Genomic DNA, 24,215 nt, shown 5'->3' with positions numbered 1-24,215 from the left:
CCTGAGTTATACCTCTAGTGAGCCCATCAGAGCGGCACGCGAGTCCATTAATGGGCCTCTCTTGGACAGTTTTACTGCGAGATCCATCATCTCATCCGACGCCACTACAAGGCTGAGCCCAGCATGATGCGATGAGGTCCCTCTGATCCGAAGCCGAGCAGTTTTACTTAATCGAGTTGGCTCTGGTTCGTGCCAAATTGGGCAGGCCGGTTTCGCTTGAATCCCTCGCGAGTCGTCGTCGTAACGGAATCCTTCGCCCATGGCGGTATCATTTCAGGCCAATGCTTACGGCTAGCGTTACTCGGTGGCAGTCCAGGATAGGGCCGGTCCGTTTCTCTCCGCGAGGGCTTGCGTTTCTCCTAAATCGTGGCATTTTCAGTAAGTTTCTTGGCGTCTCTGCCTCCCTCATCTTCTCTGCTGCTGCTGCTGCCTGTTATTTTCGTCGATTGTAGCCATCTTTCTTTAGCAAATTTCACTTAGACCACGGAATCGAACGATGCAAGTAGGTGATTACCAATCGATCGATGCTTGTATATCCTTTAGAATACCGATCGAGCGGTTCGTCAGATGAATCCGGCTTTCAATTCTTATTTTATACTCCAGTTTAGGGTTTCTGATTAACAGATTCCAAAATTTGAAGTTATTGTCTCAACATCTTGCAATAGGCAAATCCAGTAATGGCCACAGAAGATATGATACCCGTTCCTCCATTTATCAGGGACTTCGGTCTTTTGTATATATCATGATCATCCAGTGTTTCGATTTATTCAAATGAACGCCCTGCGACGCCTATATGGTTTCTTCGCCGCACTTAGACTTCGATTCAGGTGCCTTGCTTTGCATGCGTCGGTTGTGAGCTTGATTTGACTCTTGAAGATCTGGTGCTTTCAAAGCAACGAAAACTGTCCACTTCCAATCATGTAATAAATAGCAACGTATAATTGTTCTAACAAAATTGTTAAATCTCTATGTATCATTGGGTGATGTAATGGCGTGATTTTGAATGAAGCCTCTGGCTTTTGGTGACAGTTGCCTTCTTGCACTGACCACTCCACCATGCCTATTTTGAGTTGGTTCTTGTAGGTTATAGTTATAGAGATGGCATCCCTATAATTGGTTAAACTTCTTGAAAGCATGAATTTCAACTAGATTAGACAGGATGAATAAAGATGCATAGTAAGGATACATAATATGGAAACTGGTTGTAGCTAGCCCATTCTTGATGACATATCGTCGTAACATTTGACCACTAAACCATTCTTGATGTCATCAGAAGTTCAAGCAAGATTATTGAAGTGCTTCTAGACATTGACAATGGTGTTGTCTTTTTTCTTGTCTGTTATTTATTTTAAGTTTCATAAGCTTTTAGTTACATTTAAGAAGTTTACACTCTCTTCAGTCATTTATAATTTAGTCAATTTTCATTTATTATTTTCCTGCTGTACCTTTTTTCCCTCTTAGGTTTCTGGAATTGGATAAACAGTGACAAGCATACTATCCAGCAGTATATGGACAAATTGGTTGTTGAGTCACCATCCGAATTAGCTGATAAGCTTCTTCCTCTAAATCTCGAGGAAGAAAATCAGTTGCAAAAGAAGGTGCTCATCTAAGATATTTGCATTTTTCTTCCTAGAATACATTAGTGTTTGATTTTTTTATTGAACTAAATACTATATTATATAACTGTCTGTTTTCATTTACAGATGTATGAATGCTGCAATTTTGATTACTTTGGTGTTTTATAATCATCACTCGAGCATTTTAACTTTTATCATCTTGCAATTTTATGACATCATACTGTTTCTGGTGGTGGTGCCAGAAAAATCATCTACTTCTTGCCTATAGTTATCAGAAAACCAAGGGTGTATTTATGATGGCTAGTTAAGTAATACAGCAATGCTGAGATGAGTTAAAGTTGATTAAAAGCAAAACTATATATTTTTTCTGAAGTTAAGGGGCTTATATTAATGGCATGCAAATTGTTCAATAAGGTATTACCAAGTGCAAATAGACCTAGTCATAAACTAAATATCCTGTTTTTCTTTTACGTTTCTATATTTGAGGATCGAAGAAAGTAGTGCGTGGACCTCGGTAAAATGATAAGGTTTCTTCTTAATAACATGAGAGATTAAGGTTCGAGTTTCAAAAACAGTTCTTTAAATATAGAGATAAGGCTGCATACATTGACCCCTCTCTAAACCCTGCACTGGCGGGTGTCTCATGCACTAGATTCACCCTTTTGTCAAAGAAAAACATTTATCTGGACTGCATCTTTGCAACTATTGCAAAGCCAGAAACATTACACGTGGAGATCAATCTCCAACCTATTTATTGAAAAACAATTCCTCCATAAGGAATTGTAGCCTTATAGATCAAAGTGGTACGTCTGAAGTTTCAAACAATTCCTTGATAAGAAATCTTAGCCCTTTCTTCATAGATCAGGGTGGTCTGAAGTTTCAAACTGAGTCGTTTTGACTATTAGTATCAAGAACAAAAGAGGGCACAGTGTATCTTAGATAAGAACCAGATGAGAATTCTAAAGGTTCTTTTTTCATACTGCATTAGGTCCTTTGTTTAGAATAGTTTTGAGTCCAATCACACAGAAGATGATGCGCTAGCATCAGCTGTTGTAGGCAGTTGTTATTTGTTTGTTGATTCATCTGTTATTTCATTTATCTCAGGTCCATTCACATGGAATATGATGCACTAGCACCAGCTGTTGGAGGCAGTTTATGTTTATTGGTTGACTCATGTTTTTCTTTTATCTCAGGGTTGTAAAGAAAGACAAGCTAGTTCCTATATGAATTTCAAATACAACATTGGCAAGTTGTAGTTTTGTACCATTTTGGATTAGTTACATGGTAACTTTGCAGGCCTGGACTTTATTGCGGACAATATCAGTGTTCATCTTAAGGAACATCAAAGTACTTTTAATTTTCCTGGCAGCATCCTTTTGACTTGTCCTTTATCTTTCCTCCGACCATTAGTCTAAATTAAATTAACATATCTGACCACTGCATTTATACGTTGCTTTTAGAAGTATCTGAATCATGATTTGCCTTATTGGTCCGTACTGGTATACCGATCGGCCATCAGTATGGTACATACCAACACATGGTATGATGGGACATACCGATAGACCGGTATGTACCACCCATACCAGTCCTTTGTCGGACCAGTACATACCGCCCATACCGGGCAGTATGATGCGGAATGACAAACCTTGATCTGAACAATCTTAAACTTCTTCTCATTATTTTATTCTGAATCTGATACGACTCCTATTTGTTCATGGATGCAAACATCTTTTGTTCTATTTTTGTAAGTGACCCTCAATCTTAATTCTCATTTTGAAATAGCATCACACCATATGTTCTGCAATTCTTGCTTGGTGTCAGTTGAACTATTTTGTGTTTTGATTCTCGACAAAGATGTGACAGATTTTTTTGTATTTATATTGATTAACATTCTCTATGCTGATAATGTTACTTTCACAAAAATGGTCCGAGCTATTAATGGAAACATCACTTGATTATTGCATGCATATATGTTTGTGCTCACTTACCTGATTTATGTTTTTCTTAAATTGATATCCTGAATAGGTTGCTTATCTTCTTCTTGAGATTAAAGAGTCTAAGAATAATGTTCAACAGCTTCAGACTGAACATGGCAAGGTGGAAAATTCTATTAAGATGCTGTCCTGTCAAATGAGTGAGTTGGTTAGTAAATATCTGATATGCTTACTAATAACCATTATGTATAATGCCCAAAGTCCTAGTAATTTTCAGTTAGTTTTTGTTTGCCTTGCTTCGTTATGGATTTATGTTTAGCTGTTCTTTGTGCCTTGCTTGAATATGTGGTTTCTTACTGTTTTCATGTCACTTCTCCAGGACAAGAGAAAGACAGATGTTCTAAATGAAACAAAGCTGTTGCATCAGAGGATTGATGAAAGAAACTGGGGTGATGCTGTCCAGGATATGATCAGAATGTTGAAAATAGTTAAGGTATATGATTTTTCAGAATAATCTTAGGAAGATAGCTCCATCTTTTGGTAATTTTATCTTGACATGGTTACTGTAGTATGCTATCTATACATTGATAAGAATGAATATTCATTATCGTCTTACATTTCATTGACAATATGTTCAGGGTGCATCAAGGAAACCATTAGTCCTAACTGAACTAAAGAAAAACCTTCTCCAGGGAAGTTGCTATCTAGATAGAGCAGTGATTGAGGGGACAAAAAGGAGTTTGTCAGGAAAAGCAGAAATTGGTAATAGCTTGAGCAAGCATTGATAGAATATTCGAAAGTTGGAACACACATAATATTCTCGTAACTCGTGGCAAGCTCTTTAATAAAACTAAATAGTTACTTTCTATATCAAATATGTTCTTTTTCATCATCACCTACATGTACCAACCCGTGTGGAAGATCAATTTGCAGTAAGACATACTTAAATGATCATTGCATATATGAATAAGTGCCTATGTTACGATTGCAAATCTGAAATTCAGTTATTTTGAGTCAATTTGTTTAACTTCAGCTAGTAAAAATCAGCAAGGTAATGAATGGGCTTATGCACTTCTATTTGTAGTCTGTGGCGAATTCATAATTATCTCAAACAATATGTTCATGTTTCCTTTATTCTTCACTTTAATTAGGCTTCTTAGCTTTACTCACAGCTTACATAGGAGTCCTTAGTTCAGATTCAGACCCCTTGCAACTGATAATTAGGGAGACTAAAATGATCATAGAACAAGAAACCCATCTGTTAGGACTCTAGCTAGGAGAGTCCTAATTGAGAGGGACATTCTGTTAGGACTCTGTTAGGACTCTAGCTAGGAGAGTCCTAATTGAGAGGGACATTCTGTTAAGACTCTGTTAGAACTCTAGCTAGGAGAGTCCTAATTGAGAGGGACATTCATGTAGGAGGTTTTTTCTTAGAGAAGAATTAGGAGTTGTAAGGGAATAGAAGTCTTGAGTAGGAGTCCTATTAGGAGTTGGTTAGAAGTAAGAGTCTTAAGTAGGAGTCCTATTAGGAGTTAGGGTTTAGAAGCCCTATAAATAGCCATGTATTCCTTCTCTTTTCATAAGCAATAGATGAATATTTTCTGCAGCCTTTGAGCAGCAACTTGGAGGGAGGAACCCCTATAGAGTTCCAAGGAGGCCGATCCCCTAAAGAGATCAACCCTAAGTTTAGAATCTGCAAGGGTTCTAACACCATCCTACTAGTTCCATCCCTGAGTGAGTCGTCAAACTTGTGAATACTAGTCTCTAGGTGGTTATGTTAAACACAGTAAACAATCCTTGGATGGACAAATTTTCACTCTCTTGAATATCATATTTTCTGTATTAGTAGTACTAAATTGGAAGAAATCAAACCAACTACCTATGCTGACTCCAGGGAGAATGGCATAAAAACATCATTGATAAGATTCTGCAGTTTTTAATAACTTAATTAAGAATGTATAATCCGTGTATATTCATTTCCTGTGTATTTTGAGTTTATGTAAAATTTTATATTAATCGATTTATTTGTTACCACTAGACTTAGATCCATGTAAGGTTTCATAACATACAATAGAGAAGTCAAACTTGATTTTAAAGTGAATGAACTCTGTAGGATCTTGAAAGGAAAGAATCTGATCTGTTGTCTTCATGTAAACTAATACATGCGGATGTGGAAGAATCATTTACCTATGGAGGACAACTGGAGTTTGCTGAATTTGATGAAGCACTGAGCCAATCAATGGAGAAACTTACTTCAGCTAAAAGGGTATGCTCAATTTATCAATGCTGTTCTTTCTTGAAATGGAATATTTGGTCAAGTTATCCATGCGATAATTTGAGTCATACCTTTAACTTATTTAGCACTTATTGTACCTCACATACTTTCTTGAGTTTATAGTTGGTATCAGCATAGTTCAAAAGCTGAAGACAGTTAGAGACATTAAAAAGATGTTGAAATCTTTTTTTCCATGTTCCATAAAAGATAAAACTACTTTTATTTTGGTGGATCTCTACATTATATGTTATACTTGGTTTTGTCGAGACGAACGTTGATACTCTTTGTATGTGATATGTTTAGGAATTTGCTGCTAAATTAAGGGCAATTTTGTCAGTAAAACGAAAGATTGGTGATGTGCCCACACAAGTCGAGCTGATTCAGTATGTTTCTTTATTCTGTAGACTAGTACTATATGTTGTTTCCTCATAATTATCTAGTTATTTTTCCTGTCAATTTCAAATGACAGCTGTTCCAAGTATGTGTCTCAAAGCCTTTAGCCAAATAGAAAAGTGAACTAAGGATCTTAAGTGTGCAATCGGAAACTTTGATCCTAATTTCTGCAATTGTTTTCCATGGATAACTTGAGACTAAGTGATTGAAGCAGCCACAAAACTTTTCTACTAATAGTACATCAGATATTTATGGAAAAAAGTATGGTACAGCTACAAAACAGTGGTAAAAATATTGTAATATACACATTTATATGTCGTGGCAAATATTATTTTGTTTTACTTTTAGGGTGTCTTTGTTCTGGAAACATTTTGTTAGTTTTTAAGGGTGGCAAAACAGAGGTTTTTAGCAATTTTATGGAAACATTTTGTTAGTGGAATTGACGATGGAATGATTACTTAGTTTGCGATGGAATGGGAAACAAAGGAGAATGAGAACGAAACAAAAATGCTCTAACCAGATCAGATCATCTAATATGACTTGAAGATGTTATTGAAACCAAGGTTTGCGATTTCGAATCGTACCGCTCATGTCGGTCTGCCCGTGAATTGGTATGCAAACCACATGCTATTGGGTAATCCACTCGACATAGCCCGTATCGGACGATAGGGAGCTGTTTCGGGTGATAACGGTCGAAATTTCGATTGTTACCGTCTGTTGCCAGATAGTATCAGCCTGGCTGCGGCCTAGCTATGGCAAGGCTGAGAGAGAAGCATCAAAGAAGGAAGAAGGAGAGGGCGTTTGATAAAGAGGGAGAATAAGGAGAACCTCGGCGCGAACTTGTTTCCACGCCCTTTCTTGATCCCGATCTGGTGCCGCTCTCCCTCGACGATCCCAATCTAGGAGGTAATGGCGAGGAGAATTGTAAAGAAGATCTGGAGGCAAGGGGATCAAGGGAGGCGATGGCTAGAGCAACGGAAGAGGCAGTCTCCTTCATCGCCTCGTCTGCGGCCTTGTTCTTCGTCGCGTTCTTCGCTGAAGGCCGTAGACGTCTGCGGCCTTCAACGTCTTCGCCGCTTTCTTCGTCGAATGCCGTAGACGAGGCGACGAGAAGAGGAGGAGGCGACATCGTCAAGGCTACGTACGCCTTTTTTAAATTTTTTTTAATATTATTTTTATATTTTTATATAAAAATATATATTTTATATTTATATATATATATATATATATATATATATATATATATATATTTAGGTGTACCGCTCGATACGTCGTACCATATCATACCGAGCAAAACTCGGTACGTCGGTATGGTACGAAATTTTAATCCTTGATTGAAACAATTAGTCCAAATTTGACATAGACTAAGTTGTACATTCTTTTGCTTTTACAAATATCGTATGTTTTTTGGATAGATATACCAAGATTATGTACAGTTGTACATGGAGAAATTTGCTTTTTCTTCAATATTGTTAATTGTGTCTAAGAGTGCTATTAAAAGACTCAGTTGTTTATTTTGAATTCATTAGATATGAACGGCGATTTTCAGAACTTTATTCCCAGATTCAGGTATGAAATTATTTGCAGTGAGTTGTGAAAGATGAAGGTTTTGGATGAGATACTTTAAATGGTCTGAGTGTGACTTGGATTGATTGTTTGCAGGAAAAGCATAGACAAACTTCTAAATACTATGATACTTATAATGCACTATTGGAGATAAAGGAACTGATGCTAAAAGAAACATCCCTGTTGAACTCAATAAATTCGCAGGTCAGTTTAAAATCATGCTATTATCAGCCAGTATTTTGGATATCTGTCAAATTACTAATTGGTTTACATTAAATTTATTTGTGCTATAAATTCTTGTAGAATTGATTTGTCAAACTAGTTTCTCGGCAAAAATTTTATTTGACTACAAGGGACCAATCTTTTTGTGTAGATGAATACAGACAGGTATTTTTGTAGGTTTGTATGTGTGAGCTTAAAATCTAATTTTACAATTTAGCCTTAAAATATAATTTTACAATTTGGCTAACTTGTTATTTCGCAGGTCAAAAGATTGATCATAGAACAAGTAAATTTGTTGTTCACACTGAGAAAAGTGATTGAAATATTATAAGTTTAGACATATTGTACAATAAACTTTTGGGGCACATACACAAATGCATCAATTGATCATGCAGGTAACTTTGTCTCTTAAAAAAGTTATTCTTCATCTTCATTAATGAACCAAATCTATTAGTTCTCATATAGGATAAGTAGCACAATCAATAGTCTAGACTCTTTGCAGTGGTTATGATGTGTTTTGCCCATGGTATACCAAATTTTATTATGCCTTGTGAACAGTAAAATGACATAAAAAAAAAGATTTTGCATCTTATATATATACACACATGTATTTAAGATGTTAAATGATGATGAGTAATGGAGTTAGTGTAAGATACTCATTAGAGTTTAGAGCCTCGATTTATTTTGTTGATTTCCAGTTAGCCATATTACTCTTTATCTTTTTTTTCTTCTTTTTTTGTTTTTAAAATGTTACCATATCTGCATGAGTTCATATATTGTGGAGTTCTATGATACATTCCTGTATAGAATTAGTATTGTTTTTGATCTATAACAATAATCTTCAGCTTTTCTATTTCACTTTGTTAGCTTCAAGATGCCTTGACTAGCAGCATTGGTTCTTCTAAACTCGTGGACTCCATGGAGGTTATAGTGAAGGGAGCTCAACAAGTAAGCATTATTACCTCTCCCTTCTTAGATGATATGATATACATGTTCTATAAGCAGGTGGTAACAACATTTATGAAGTATTGATGGCCCCACTAAACTTATCATTTGAGTGGAAAGTGATGGCTTTAAGATTCCTGAAGTTAACTTGGACACTGCTGATTTACATTGAAAATTATCTTCTCTCATTATTTACCATGGCGGGAAAATGAGAGACTAAAAATATGCTGCTTCTCATCTACTAAAGCCTGTTACCTCAACAATCACACATGATTTCTTCTTTGGTCAGTACCAATGGGAATTAAGATGCATCTTATGTTTCACATATATATTGTAAGGGTTGCTCGACTTCCACCAATTTAGAAATAAATAAAAACCATGCTTAGCAAAATAAAGTAGAGAAATAAATAGAACCATGCTTAGTAAAATAAAGTCAAGAAAAAATAGATTTTCTTTCAATGATGCTAAGAACATTTGACAAGAAATAAAGTTATGTAGAAGGATGAAATATGACTGCATTTTGAAGTCATTATTGTAGAATAGCAAGATATTAATAATTGTTCTAGTTAGGAGGAAATGAATAAAAAGGAGCTCTTTCAGTGATGCTAAAGCATTTAACACTGAGGAAAAGGTATGTGAAAGGATAATAAGAGAAAAACATGATAGCATTTTGAAGTCATTTAGTAGAATAGCAAGATATTAATGAAACAAACTTTTGCTTAAGGGCCTTCTGATGCACCCATAGACTTCACACCATTTCTGGAGCTGGAGAGCTTAGATCTTCATAGATATATATATGTGCTGTCTATGCTATCCTCACCTACTTATTGGGTGTAAATAATTGCATATATTGATTCTCTTACACATAATCCAGAACCTTAAGCTAGCATAAAAATGGCTCTGAGATCATTTTAACTTTAAACAAATATTCCATTATGATCAAGGAGAAAAATGGTCTAGATGCAAAAGAAAATTATAGGCCACCAATATGGAATGCTATTAAACTTACAAGGAATCCAACTGATGTCCATTTCGTGTCATTCTCCTTGTCTATAGAAACTACATTGTAGGAATTTGATGAGAAGAATATAAATAAACACACAACGAAGTTCAAGGTTATTCTTTTATGATAACCAATCAAGCATTTATTTGAGGTGGTTCATCCTGTTAGAGAAAACAACTACTAGGAAGGTGTGGTCAGAATGACCAAGGGGTGAAATGAGATCAAATATTAAAGGAATATCTACCATAATTTGAAGTGATACTCTTAACTTTGATACTCTAACTAATGGATATGCCTTTTTTCATAGATCAATGGTGGCAAGAGATCTATGTGGCTGATCTAAAATAGTTGATACTTTACGACAAGGTTCATAATTTTGGTCCGTACCAATGTATTGACAAATGGTCGGTATGGTACATACCAAGGTGTATCGACGATACACTAAGGCGTCCCGACGGTATGCCCAAAAAAATCAAAAATAGCTCTAAAAATTCTTTAAAAATAAAAAAAAAATTAGATTAGGGTTTTTAAGTTGAAAATAAATATAAATTTAGTATAATTTTAGTGAAAAGAATCTAAATTAGGAACAGTGATAGATATCTTTTCCGAGCTTTGAGGAGCAACTTTGTGGTATGTTTTGAATCATCTTTCCATTAATATTGAATTATCTACAAAGAAATGATTTAGATTGTTAGATTTTTTCTTAAACAATTTAAACTTTAAAATTCAAATGAATCAAGTAATCGATCGATGAATATACTTGGTTCTACCACCAAAAAGAATAATAGGACTCCACGAGTAATGGATTGGGGTCCTCGATTCTATGTATATGTGTATCAATTTGATATATTTGTCAGACCCAATCGTAAAATTGATCCCACGACATAGTATATTGATACACTGTATGCTATTAATGCATCAATATAGTGATGGTCGTAGTCTGATCTTCGTGAATCACACATGTTCGAGGCGGCTCCTGAGGCAAGTACGATTGTAGCATATATTAGTGCAGAGTATGGAGAATGTCAGAACTTCTACTTTCGTCATTGATCTGCTGTTTGTATCATAAAATCGATCACTGTATTACTACTCAGAGAAGTATGACCAACTATCACCGTACTATTGTTGGCAATAAGATTCTTCATGATAGGATGTCTGTGAATACGATGAGCTTTACTCTGTGTTTACATCGTGTAGGCTTTGTCACATCTGCTCAAAATCATTCACTATTTGCCCCTTCCCTTTCTTTGTATAAACTTGATTAGTACCTCGTTGAGTTCTATGATCCGAATATTGAGTGACATGTGTAAAATATTGCTTCTCAATCCATGCACCACCCTCAAATTGTATAGATAGGACTATCGACTCTCCAACGTCGCCACCATTATCTATTGAGGCATTGTTGTCCACATCACTTCCATGTCTCTGGATTGAGCAGGTTGTTGAGTGTGATTGAGAAGGTGTTTCGTCGCCCGACTCGATTCTTTCCAATGGTGTGACTGATGGTATTGCCTTCCCCATTGCCTTTGCACACTGGGTGGAGGACTATGATGGTTGGGTGTTTCTAGTTCCTCGAGCAGTCTGACTCGATGTTGTTCGACTCCTTCCGCCATGTTTTAACTGAGGGGGATCTTCCTCTTAATCCTCCCAAATTTGATCCAATCTATAAATCGTAGCTTTGTTGAGTTTAAAAGAGTGAAAATGCGAGAATGAGAGAGAGATATGAGTGAGAATGAGTTTGAAAGAGTTGAAGAGATTGAGAGAGTGATATGAGTTGAAAGAGTATGGTTCAAATGATCAATTTGATTGTTTGAAATAGGGTGGTCTAAGCCCTTGATCGATAATGGTCGAAATTTGACCGTTATCGCCCGGTACAAGTCGCTAACGGTTGGATTTCGATCGTTTCCGTTCGATACAGATCCTGTATTGCTCGATACAGGGTCAAGTTATGGTACCACCCGATAGAGGACAGTCCGCGTCCCCCCTCCCTCATCGGACCAGTATATACCGCCCGTACAGAGTGATACAAGTCAGTATGGTAAACCCTGCTTTATACTTTTGTTGTTGGTGTTGTTGAAGTCGATTGTGAGTGGACCTTACTTTCATACAATCTCCACTGCTGGAGAAGACTTTTGGTCAAAGATCTACTTGTCTAAGAAGAGAGTGAAAAGGGGGCATTTGGTGCTTAGAGTTTGATGAGACATGTGGATGGACAAAAGGGCAAAACTTTTTTTTTTTCAAATAGTTCAAACTATGCTAAATCATTTTTAGGTGGTTTTTCTAAGGAAAAAAGTCCTCAGTATTGTGTGCTGCATTGGAGAATAAAAAAGGATACCACAGGATCAAGAATGCTAGTGTCTCTTACTTGGGGTGATCTACATCACTGCAATTTTTGTTGTAGGTGAGAGCAGAATGATGGTACCTGTTTTATCTCTCTTAATATCATTGCCTGTACATGCCAGCTATGCCAGTCCTGACAAGTGATTCCATGCAATGCTTGGGGTAAGCTGATGTACTATTTACCCTATTGTTGCTCCCGATTTTGCTGATGGAGCCAATTTGACTTGAACCAACTGACATATATACATGCAGACTGATGACCTTCACACCTCGAGCCATGAAACTGAAAACTTATACATAGTATGTTATTTTCAGCATTAAGGGTTGTCATTACATAACTCATAAGTTGGCAAGAGATGTTTATTTTCAAGTGGCTTTTTCAGCCGGTTGGATTCTTGGAACGGTAGAGCTTCTTGTGTCTGTTGAGTTGTCATACAGCATAATGCGTTAGAAACATCACTTTATTATCTGATTAATCAAGTGTTCTCTTTTTTCGAGGTCTGTTTGCAATCAGGTACTACTTAAATCAGTTTTGCTTGTTCTTAGTGAGGAGAATTTGCTGGAAGTTACCGAGTCTTTAGGTCATACACAATCACACCTTTTTACTAATTTGTTTTCTTTCAGAAACTGGAAAAGGTACAGCTTAGGCTACTGGCTGAAAAGAAACATTCTGACTTTCTGAGGGAGAAGTACACAGCAGCTATAGCAGACCAGCGGCATTTTTCATTGCTTCTAAAGGCTTTCCAGGTAAGCACCACATTCAGTAATTACCTTGCAAATTCTTTCCGGTATGTTGTTCCTCTGCCTAGTGCAGCCTTCTTATATCCTAGACTTGCAAATAGACAGGATTCCATGTTTCTGACCATAAAGATTTCCTGAAATATGTGGTGTCACAGGATGAGTGCACAAAAAATGAAAGGCTCAGCCAGTTAGTTCAAAATCGCATGTCATCAAGTGCATCCCTCTGGTACCTTTTCAATTAGATTCTTCTTTTTTCTCCATTCTTTCTGCACTGCAGCATTTAATGCTTCATGCCCGTGGTCTAATCAAGGTGATTTCTCTGTTACTGACGTATAGATTTTGCAGAAATCTTTTAACCGGGGCTTGGATATGTTTCTGACTCCGTGGTATGCCCATCCCGGTGCTTCATCAGATGTGATAAAGATGGAACTGCACCAGTCTCAAAATCTGTCTGAGGTTTGTTTAAAGGAAAGGTTCTGGTGTCCTCCAAACTGATTGCAGGTAGGTGCAATTTGTTTTTCAGGCAGACCAACCGGCAATAAATCAATAGTATCATTTGATGTGTTTGTGGAGACCATAAGAGTGAGTTTCGTGGTCCTGTCGCATGATTAAGTCATAGATTGCCTGAGGCATCATCCGGCATACATGTGTATTACGAATATTCCCCATCCAGTTCATTTTCACCTAAAGGAAACCCGTCACTACTACAATAGAGAAACTTGTCTCGTGTTGCCTGCCTGAATGCTTCATTATGTTCATTTATGCATTTTCCTGGTGTAGGACTGAGCTGGAGATGTGATTTATTGTCTAATTGCGGTGATTCGGTGGACTTTCCGGTCGTGGTGAGGGAGGCACGCGATGGACTATAATTTGAATCTCTCTTTGGAGACATCTTTCAAGGGTTTGGCATCGGTGTATGATGATGTTGCTTTCTTATGTTCTTTGAATGAACTTTTGATTGATTGCATAACGAATAGTTAATGTGGTCGTCGGTATGTTGGGAGAAGAAGCAGCATCGACCACTGCACGATTTGGTTCGATTTCATTTTCTTTATTATCTGTCTCCCCGTAGCCTGCGGTGCATCTTACGTCTATCCATGTTGTGACCGCAGAGCCAATCGGAGGATTACGATTCTAAAAGCTTGGAGTCACACGACGGGATGGATGGAAAGAAGAAGAAAGACGGGAGCGGTAAGGTTGCGATGTTCTCGTGAGAGGAGAGGAGAGGAGAGGGGGCTACTGTCTAAGATGACGCCTGCTCGTATCGCGTGTGATCTGAACACGAGAGGCCAAGAAATGTTCTCGTCGATTCGATGCATCGCATCTCTTAACGTGATGCAGGAGCGGAGGAAGGGACCATAAATTGCCCGATCGAGGAGACGACGACGATGACATCTGGGACGGTAAGCTCATCAACATGATCTGAACTGATGGTTGGGGCCCCGTGGTGGTCGTTGGCGGACTGGTTGGTGGTTCATGGGCACCCCTTGTCGTCTTGAGAGAGAAGGGCGATTCGACGCCCATTGGGTAGACGAAGCTTCACGGTCGTATATGGCCTTTGGAGGACAGGAGAGATGGAGGAGACATGGATACGAGCGGTGCACTGGTTGCATGTCCGGAGAAGAAAGAGACCACCAATTCGACTTAATTGGCTGCATGCAGCAGCGACTGTCACGCGACTCGAGGACAAACTAGTCCTGCGCACCAACCGCGGCCGTGCCATCGCCTTCGACATGCGACCCACTCGGTGATCATGGCCGTCCTTGTATGCATCACCATGTCAGTCACAAGACCGTCGCAGTGCATCGCCCGAGTTACGTCCCTTCTTCGTGATCAAAACGGTACCAGTTGGATCTAATAAGGAAGGAAGCATCTCCGAGGCGAGGCCGGGAATGGTACGATTTTTTTTGTTTTTGTTTTCTGGATTCTCCTCTACTTTCTTTCCACTACTCGTTTGGCTTATTGACTAATAATTCCAGTATCTCTCTATTATTATTATTATTTTTCTTCTCTTTTTTTCGTTTCAGAAATGTTTGTCTGATTTCTGCAGGGACGGGACAATGCAGACATATCGCTGCCCCTGTCATGTTTGCCTTCTATTTTTATTTCAAATTGGCATGGATCCAAACACGTCTTCATAGTTTATATCTTGTACGACAAGGATTAGCTTTATTTGCACGCTTTCCGGGGAACACCTGAGGACTTTGACACGAAAAACCGCTCGTTCATAAGACCAAACTGCCACCTTTGCTTCTCCTTTCATCATCCTTGATTACTTCTGATTGGCCATCTCGGAGGTGTTCTTGTGATCCTCCGCTTCCTCCTCCGGCGATCTCAAGTATTCCAGCGTCTTGTTGTAGAGTTTCCTCTTCAAGCTCAGGAACTCGGGCCACGACATGGCTCGATATGCCGGGCGCTCGTTTGGGCCAACCAGCTTCTCGATGGGCGCAACATTGAACTGGCGCGGAGGCCCACAAAAGTACGCCACTGAGACGCGAGTCTGGGTACGGTTGACGATGGCCCGGTGCATCACGCTTCGGATCCGACCGTTGAATACGATCTCACACAGATCTCCGACGTTCACGACCAGGGCTCCACGACACGGCGGCACCGTCACCCACCGAGCGGGGCCCGCTGCGTCTTCCCGGTGCACGAGCTGAAGCCCGCTCTCGCCGCTGCTCTGGTAGAGGATGGTGATGAAGCTGGAGTCGGTGTGGTGGGCGATGCCGATGGCCCTGTCGGGCTCGGGGCAGACCGGGTAGTAGTTTAGCTGGAGCACAGGATCGGCCTTGCTAAGAAGTCCGGCCCAGTCCATGTCTTCCTCGTGGAGGCCCAACGAAAGCATCATCGACCGCAGCAGCCTCCCGCTCAGAACCTTTATCAGCCTGTTATATTCTTCCATCACGCAACTGCATGAAACCACACGATGTGATCAGCCATCCGCCCGCCTATGAATTAGAAAGCCTGAATGCATGCACGCACGCACGCACGCACGCACGCACGCACGCACGCACGCGTGGGGGATGGACGTACCAGTACTCTTCGTAGTCTTCGGGCCAGAGCTTGCGGGCGTCGTCGTAGGGAGATCCTATGATGGTGAAGCCCTCGGACCAGAAGATATTGGAGTAGAAGGAGGAGGTGTTGGCGAGGCCGTAGCCGCTGAGGCTACCGGGGCCTCGAGCGGCCTTGAGCTTCTGGGCGGTGGGGAGGGAGAAGAGGAGGCGCGTCTGTGCCTCGACGCGGTCCAGCAGATGGAGCGGGATGCCGTGCCCGGTGATCTGGAACGCGCCCCACTCCTCGCATGCCCGGCCGATGAGACCGACGGCGTCGGGACTCGCGAGGTCGACGACGGGGACGACGTCGTCTCCGTAAGGAAGGTCGTTCAGGGCGGACCATGCATAAGCGTCCGGGACATGGGATAGGGTATTCAACTCCAACTGGTGGAGGGGTCGGGCGGTGAGAGACGACATGGCTTGGCTTTGTGTTAGAGATGGTTGAGGGGAGCGAGGGTGACTCCCTATGTGTGTGTGTGTGTGTATATATATATATATATATATATATATATATATATATATATATATATATATATATATATAATAACTCTAAAAGAATGGAGACAAAAAAACAAAGATAATAGATGAGGATGGTTCTCTCGGTCGAATGTATCTGTGTTTTTTCTACAACCATGCACTTCGGTATAGAAAGAGAGAACCATCGAATGTCAATCATGGAAAAAAAAGGAAATGTTGTTTTCACAGTATATCCTCACCAAATGCTTTCCTAATATACTTGGAATAGTGTCACTTAACAATTCAATATCAAAGTTATTTCGAAACATTCTCCTCCCTTAGTCTAAATCTTTGGGATCCTAACCAAAGTTCATCGATTTCCAAATGCCTTCAATGGTTCTTTGAAGATTTTTATAGGAAGATCTTTATGATCTGTATTTCTATAATACTTATCTCTTTTTTTTTTTAATTTATTTGATGTTTAGAGAAGGATATCTCACATGAATATACTTCTAATTTTAGTTTTATCATGCTTGACTGAATTCTTGGATAAATCTTGAATTCTTGAAAAAATCCTAAGGTTTCTAGTAAAGTGTTAAACCAAATAACTTTTGATACACACTTTCATGCTACCATAAATTCAACATATATTGTTGACAATGATATATTTGATTGCTTCTTGCAAGATCATGATATTGCTCCATCTTTTTAAGAAGAAAGTACATCCATATGTCTCCTTCCACAACATCATATGCATAATCACTATCGGTCAGCCTAACTAAATAACAATTTTTCATACTATAAAATACATCAAAATCCCAAGGTCTGTTCAAATGACATAAAATTCTTGTTGTCTGAAGATAAATTTCTATTGAATTCTTTATGTATCTGCTTACCAAGCCAACTCTATATATGCTTTTTCTTTTTCTGTAAAATAAAAATTTATGCATCTTGTTGTTCAAATTGACTTGATAATATCTCAACAAATTGAAATGAATCATTTCGAATGATTCGTGAAAAATTATAACTCATGTATCATCATATCATTACTAGTAAAAATTAAATCGTTCATATATAAATAGATAATTAATGTCTCCCCATGTTTTAAAATAAAATATGCTCATATAAACATTTTTCAAATCTGTGTGCTTCCTGATATGCATCCATGTGACTATATATATATATATATATATATATATATATATATATATATATATATATATATATATATATATATATATATATATATATATATATATATATATATATATATATATATATATATATATATATATATATATATCTTTTTCATGGACTTTTTATATAAACTCAAATGATTGTTCAATTTAAACCTTTTTCTTGTAATATTTGATGCAAGATTCACTTAAAGTGGGTTCCATGGAAAAGATAGAGTACTTAACTCCTTAGGTTATTGGGGTAATTATATATTATCTCTTATATTTAACTATGATTAATATTCCTATCTCTATACTTTACAAAGTAGTATTGAGATTCCTACACATACGAAGGTGAAACATATAATCTCAATTCTTCTTACGTCGTTAACTTTATCGATGAAAAAATCTCACATGTTGTCACCCGCTCAACCTTATCTTAACAAATAACTGTGGTCTTGCTTCACCGTCTTCCTTGATCGATAAGAAGGAAGAGTAGGAGAGGAAACCCTAGTAGATGGAACTTGGTATAATCCCACCCACACTTTGATCCCCGTCCTCCGTGGATCCCTCCTCTCTCCAATCCAAGGCTTCCTTGTCCTCCTCCGTCGATGCCTACTCCTCGCATCGAACCCAACTCCACCCCTACTTGCACTACTCACCCCCTCCCCCTGCCCCTCGCACAAACCCACCCCCCCCCCCCCCCCCCGCACAAACTCACCCCCTCCGCCAATGCTATACTCATTATGTATGCTTGGATAGCTGCCAACTATAAAATAAATGGACCCATAATGTGTTATATTATCAATTTCATTTACATTCATGCGTCGAGGAACTAACTATCACATTGAAATCATGCTTTAATAAAAATTCTATGACCAGCCAATAGTGCAATAGCCATGGCCCCCATTGCAACCTGCTTGTCAGTGTTTCCAGGGATTCAACCCATGGTCTAAAAGATAACTGGTCGAAGACAAGGGCGAAGCTTCGCTTTTCTCAATGCTCTGATACTATGATAAAAAAGAATAGAAGATAAAAACAATTATTATAGAAATTTTATTGAAAAAGTGAAAAATGCTTCAATACATTAACAAGTTTCCTCTCCTATTTATACAAATTAGGAGAAAGGATTTCCCTCAATAAAATAGAGGATTTTTTCAACAGAATATAAAGATTTCCTTAGTTGAGGAAATTATCTTCTATCACGAAGAACCACTCTACGCCGTGGGGGAAAGAGATATTCCTTGAGTTACCCAACACGCAACTGCCCGCCAACCCCGTGAGAGTGTCAACCATTCGACTACAAGCATGCAAACTGCGTATCGAGAAACCTAATAATCTGCCAAAAACATTTTATTTATTATTCCTAATCACATACCAGAATATTGAGAACAATTCATTTAATTCTAATAATTTTGGAGCTTTCACTATATGAAGGAGATTGATGAATTTGTCTATTTTAGGAAAGCTTCATAATAAAAAAATAACATCATAAGCATCCATCACTCTGCCGACAGAAGACTGTTCATTTCTGATCATTACGTATAGTTCAATGCATGATTAAGAAAATATCAAATTGGTCATCAGGCAGCCTTTTAGCACAACCCAACTTTGTCTTTTTGGTAAATAAGCTTCTCATCTCTTAGCCACTTGTGAAAGCCGGAGATATATTATGATTCAATAAATATGCATTCAATATTGACTCAAAATAAAAAAAAATTTAAATATTTACTAAAGGTTTTATCATTTGATAATTTAATAATAGGATCTTGACCTTTATGTCTCGTTCTCACTCTTCTCATGGTAGTACCTAGTACTGTTGTTGTTGCTTGGGGCCATTGCAATCCTTCGATCCTTGATTCTCGTCGTGTTGTACCCAACGAGGTCCAAGAACTCATCGACCTTGGTGAATAGCAGGAGCATCGCGATAGAAGTGGAGACGCATAGGCAGCAAGCTTCTCTAACGATAACGAGGCCACCATTGGCTAGGGCAGGGATGACGAAGCGATGATGAGTAGGTTGGAATAGGTGCAACGGGTGAGCGGTGGGCGGGCGGGGCTTCCATGGGCGATAAAGTGCTACGATCGAGGGGCGAGCGAGTAGGGTGAGCGGGCGAGCAATGGGCGAGTAGGTGCGGTGGTTGAGCAAGTGCGGCGGACGAGCGGTAGGCAAGCACGTGGAACGGACGAGCTGCAATCAAGTGAGTGTAGCAGTCGAGCGGTGCAGGTGCGACGATTAAGCGAGTGTGGCAAATGAGAATAGGTTGGAAAGAGGAGAGGAAGAGGAAATCGGTTAGGACGAGAAGGTGATATAAATTTAATAATTTAAAAATAATAAAATTATATTTTTATCCTTTTTCTCATGCTATTTTTGCATGTGACAATACGTACAATTTTTTCCTTTGACGTAGTTAATAACGTAAAAAGAATTAAGGTTAAATGTTTCACTTTCACAAGTGCAGGAACCCTAATGCTACTTTTTAAATGATAGAAATCGGGATACTAATCATAGTTAACTATAGGGGATAATCTATAATTACCCTTACGTTATTATTCATTTGTATTTTTATTGTCAGCATATGTGAAAGTCAACTAGAACAAATTTTTATGCATCTACAATACATTTAAAATATTTCTCAGTAAGAATAATATCTTTACTAATTATCTTCAATAAATATAATTAATATCCTTTTTGTCTCTCCATGTTTTAAAACAAAAAAAAATTTTCAAATTTGTGTGCTTTAAGATATGCATGTATGTGACTGTACCAAGCTTTAGGTGCTTGGTTTGAACCAAATAATTTGTTTTGAAAGCCTTTTTTCATAAACTCAAATGATTGCTCAATTTATTTTTTTTTTTATAATTTTTCATGCAAGATTCACTTAAAGTGGGTTCCCTTGGAGAAGGTTTAGTTCGGAAGAATCTTATAGATGTACTTGGCTCCTCAGGTTTGTGTTCAATGCATCTTTATTATTAGCATATATCAAGTCAATTTAAACAAATTTTCGTACATCAACAATACTTTGGAGGAGATGTAGATAAAAATAATCTGACATATTTATTTGTCTCCTCAGGTTTATGTTCATTGCATCTTTATTATTGGGGTATGTCAAGTCAACTTAAACAAATTTTCATACATCAACAATACCTTGGAGGAGATGTAGATACGAAAAATCTTACATTTGTGATCGGCTCCTCAGGTTTATGGTCAGTGCAACTTTATTATTGGCATATGTCAAGTCAACTTAAACAAATTTTCATACATCTACAATGCACTTAAAATATTTTTTTAGTAAAAATTAATATCTCTACTAATTATCCTTAATAAAAATAATTAATATCCTTCCTATCGTTTCATTTTTTAAATTAAATATACTTGTATAAATATTTTTCATATCCATGTGCTTCATGCATCTACTTGACTATATCAAGTTTTAGTGCTTGATTTAAGCATATAATTTCTTTCATAAACTCAGAATATATAACACTCTACTCATAGTCACATCCAAACCCTACATACATGATTAAAATATGATATTATTTTTAACTTTTTTATTATGATTAATAGGAGTATAATGAAAAAAATAGACAATCTTAAAAATAAAATATGATAATTTGCTAAACAAAATGATGGAATTTGGCTATACGGTGATTTTGACACTTGTACATAACTATAATATCTAACCAAAAAAAAATACACCTACACAATATATACAAAATTTATATATATATACAAATATCCATAGGTCATCATCTATATCTACACTAGTATAGATTTACACGTGCTCACTTCCATGCCCAATTACCTAGGTGGGATAGTATCTTTACTTATAAAATAGGGTGAGTAATCACTCATTAAGCATAAGCCTTTATAAATTTATATAATTAAGTATGTATTATGTTATGTATATAATATTTCAAAATCATTAGCATAAGATATTTAATATTAAACCCATCATCCTATGACTTCTTTAGCAAGCATAACCCTATAACATAGCATATGCAAAATAAAAAAGTAAAATTCTATATCGAAATAATTCAAAATGCTTATATGCACATATAGAAAACATAGTAAATTCATAAACTTCTACATCTCATATCATAACATATATATATACTCCAATATCATATGTCACAATACATACATACAATCTCACACTACACATCATAATATATATATATATATGCACTCCCACACTACATATCAAAATATATATATGTATATGCCCACACCGCACGTCATAGTATACAAGTGCATTGCACGTCATAACATATCCGTGCACTCACACTGCACATCATAGAAAATATATACACTCCTACATCACATGTCATTATATTTATATGTGTTGAATCTCATATTTTGATGATGAAGTCAATTGTCATTTGTTATCTAATCCATATGTTGATATAAGTGTGCAGGATTAACTACGATGAAAGTAAGACATGCAGTAGAAGTTGCACCGGAGTCAAGACTATGATCACGTTGGGAGTTCGAGAGTTCGACGGAAGTCCGGACGGTCGTCGGAGGTTCTACGGGAACAAATCCGAGAAGTCCAGGAGCTTGCCAAAAGAAGCTCGTCGGAACTCGCCAAGTGGATCGTCGCAAATCCAGGAGTTTGTCGGAAGTCCGCAGGAGCATCACCGAGGGTTCATTGGATGATCGATGGACGTTCGCCGAAAGCTCACCGAAAGAAGCGATTGACGCACCGGAGCAAGTTGTAGTAAATGTCTTAAGAAATATCGTAGTTAGCACAACGATTAAGTTAGAAATGGGAGGTGATCCCATTAACTTAATCTTGGGGCAATTGGGCCCTTGACATACCCAAATTGGGTCGAATGGATCAGCCCATTCAGACCCAGATTTCTTAGCCAGCGGTGGCACCACCCAGGGCTCAGTCTCCGAGCTAGGCTGGGCGGTGCAACCGCCCCTGATAAGCGGTGGAACCGCCTGAGCTCGGTCTCCGAGCTCTGCCAAGCGGTGCAACCGCCCCAATCAGGCGGTGGCACCGCCTGGGCTCAGTCTCCGAGGGAGACTGGGCGGTGCAACCGCCCCTGTCAGGCGGTGGCACCGCCCAGAGGCTCAGTCTCCGAGCTGCCAGGCGGTTGTACCGCCCCAGTCAGGAGGTAGCACCGCCAAGACCCCGGAAATCCAGGAAATGATATTTTTGAGCTCCAAATTCAAACCAGTTTGGGGCCTATATATACCCCACCCTTTCCTGCATGAAAGGGCACTGAAAATCCAATCTTACTCTGTGATTTTTAGAGCTCAAAAATGTTGTATGAGTTAAAAGTTCTCCTTCCTCTTTTCTTCCAAGTTTTGATATGTCAAAAGAGGAAAGAAAATTCTGTAAGGGTTGTCTCCTAACCTGTCAAAAGGAGTGAAACTGTAAAAGGGTGGTTGGCCTTCGCCTATTGAAGGAAGGCCTCTAGTGGACGTCGGTGACCTCGTCGGAGGAGGAAGCCAAAAGTGAATGTAAGTCAAGATTAACCGAACCACTCTAAAATTACGATGCTCTCTGGTTTGCATTTATTCTTGCTGCTTACCTTACTGCAAACCTCCATATGTGCTTTACTTCCTCTTTACTTTTGCTGCACTCCTTTACGAACTCGCCTTCAAGTTAAGTTTCCGAAAACGGTTTTACGTCGGAAACGATTTCATCGTACGAACGTAGTTTTAAACGTCAAAAGTTTTTCGCTGTACTAATTCACCCCCCCCCCCCTCTTAGTGCTCTTGATCCTAACAATATGTATATAAGATATTTTTATCATAATTCATATATTTTTATACTTATAAAATATATACATTCATATTTAGCTCATGACAATTATATTATTCAAAATATGCTTTATGAAATGCATTATAAATATGATAATTCATACGACCACTATTTTATAATAAATTAAAGTGATAATTATTTGATTTAACTCAAAAATGAAGATAACAATGAAATATCATGTTTTTTAATGATCGAGTGTGCTATGGAGTGGTACACCTATCAAATTGGGAGCAATAGGGTCATGAAACACCTTAATTAAGAATCTTATATCTTGAATTGTTGATTACTCATTATAATAATTCATAGAAAATTTTTGATAAAATTGCTAATAAATTAGACTATACTCAATTTATAAATTTATTAAAATTTCACCATTAATTTTTTAATAATTCACTCTTCTAATCAAATGAAGTAGTTAGTATCACTCAAACTATTACATAATTTTGTGAAAAAAATTTACTTCACCATTTTAATTGACTAGATGATTTTAAACTATCATGAAAATTTGTAGGAAGCTAGGAGATATGTAGAACTAAATATACACTAATTTTTAGCTTAAAACTGAATCATTTGAGGCTAAACAACCCTCTTAATTCACTACTAACACCTATTATATTCTACTTCAAATAGGTTAGGACTATTTGAATTTATAAATTTTATATCTTAGTTCATAGAGGTAGTATTCACTCAAATCTAAATCTCATGGAACTCTAATAGAATCTTTTAAAATATATCAAAAAAGCAAAGCCTAATCTATTC

The 24,215-nt window shown here is 37.8% G+C and overlaps 2 protein-coding genes across 12 annotated transcripts; one reads left to right on the top strand and one right to left on the bottom strand.

The window, feature by feature from the left end:
• Nucleotides 1-88: 88 nt before the first annotated feature.
• On the top strand, nucleotides 89-15,188 carry LOC103973059 (uncharacterized). 11 transcript variants are annotated; one of them, XR_010512637.1, is made up of 15 exons: nucleotides 173-378; nucleotides 1,462-1,598; nucleotides 3,603-3,719; nucleotides 3,891-4,004; nucleotides 5,625-5,777; nucleotides 6,090-6,169; nucleotides 7,709-7,748; nucleotides 7,842-7,949; nucleotides 8,835-8,915; nucleotides 12,880-13,002; nucleotides 13,152-13,222; nucleotides 13,342-13,497; nucleotides 13,777-13,910; nucleotides 14,109-14,891; nucleotides 15,047-15,188. XR_010512637.1 is itself a non-coding variant. In XM_065179017.1 (12 exons), coding segments are annotated over exons 1-12 (1,071 nt in total). In that variant the 5' UTR covers nucleotides 89-281; the 3' UTR covers nucleotides 13,343-13,734. The 11 variants fall into 11 exon arrangements, 7 of the variants coding, with proteins under 7 accessions (XP_065035089.1, XP_065035093.1, XP_065035092.1 ...); XR_010512636.1 differs by having other exon boundaries at nucleotides 13,777-14,030; XM_065179017.1 differs by lacking the exons at nucleotides 13,777-13,910; nucleotides 14,109-14,891; nucleotides 15,047-15,188 and having other exon boundaries at nucleotides 89-378; nucleotides 3,891-4,005; nucleotides 5,677-5,777; nucleotides 13,342-13,734.
• On the bottom strand, nucleotides 15,121-16,510 carry LOC135671096 (gibberellin 3-beta-dioxygenase 1-like). The gene is made up of 2 exons (XM_065179023.1): nucleotides 16,030-16,510; nucleotides 15,121-15,905 (listed from the first exon to the last, which is right to left on the bottom strand). The coding sequence occupies exons 1-2, from the start codon at nucleotides 16,464-16,466 to the stop codon at nucleotides 15,269-15,271; spliced, it is 1,074 nt and encodes a 357-aa protein (XP_065035095.1). The 5' UTR covers nucleotides 16,467-16,510; the 3' UTR covers nucleotides 15,121-15,268.
• Nucleotides 16,511-24,215: the final 7,705 nt, after the last annotated feature.

Source organism: Musa acuminata, unplaced genomic scaffold (genome assembly GCF_036884655.1).
Source record: "Musa acuminata AAA Group cultivar baxijiao unplaced genomic scaffold, Cavendish_Baxijiao_AAA HiC_scaffold_1138, whole genome shotgun sequence".
NCBI lineage: Eukaryota > Viridiplantae > Streptophyta > Magnoliopsida > Zingiberales > Musaceae > Musa > Musa acuminata.
The sequence above is the reverse complement of the archived record's forward strand: the minus strand, read 5'-3'. Positions and strand labels throughout refer to the sequence as shown.

What these genes read in the sequence shown, in the direction of transcription:
- LOC103973059 (XM_065179016.1), top strand. Translation starts at nt 282, where the DNA reads ATGCTTACGGCTAGCGTTACTCGGTGGCAGTCCAGGATAGGGCCGGTC. An exon ending in GAATGTTGAAAATAGTTAAG is followed by an intron (nt 4,005 to 5,624) that starts GTATATGATTTT and finishes TGAACTCTGTAG; the next exon opens with GATCTTGAAAGGAAAGAATC. An exon ending in AACTTACTTCAGCTAAAAGG is followed by an intron (nt 5,778 to 6,089) that starts GTATGCTCAATT and finishes TGATATGTTTAG; the next exon opens with GAATTTGCTGCTAAATTAAG.
- LOC135671096 (XM_065179023.1), bottom strand. Translation starts at nt 16,466, where the DNA reads ATGTCGTCTCTCACCGCCCGACCCCTCCACCAGTTGGAGTTGAATACC. An exon ending in GAAGACTACGAAGAGTACTG is followed by an intron (nt 15,906 to 16,029) that starts GTACGTCCATCC and finishes GGTTTCATGCAG; the next exon opens with TTGCGTGATGGAAGAATATA.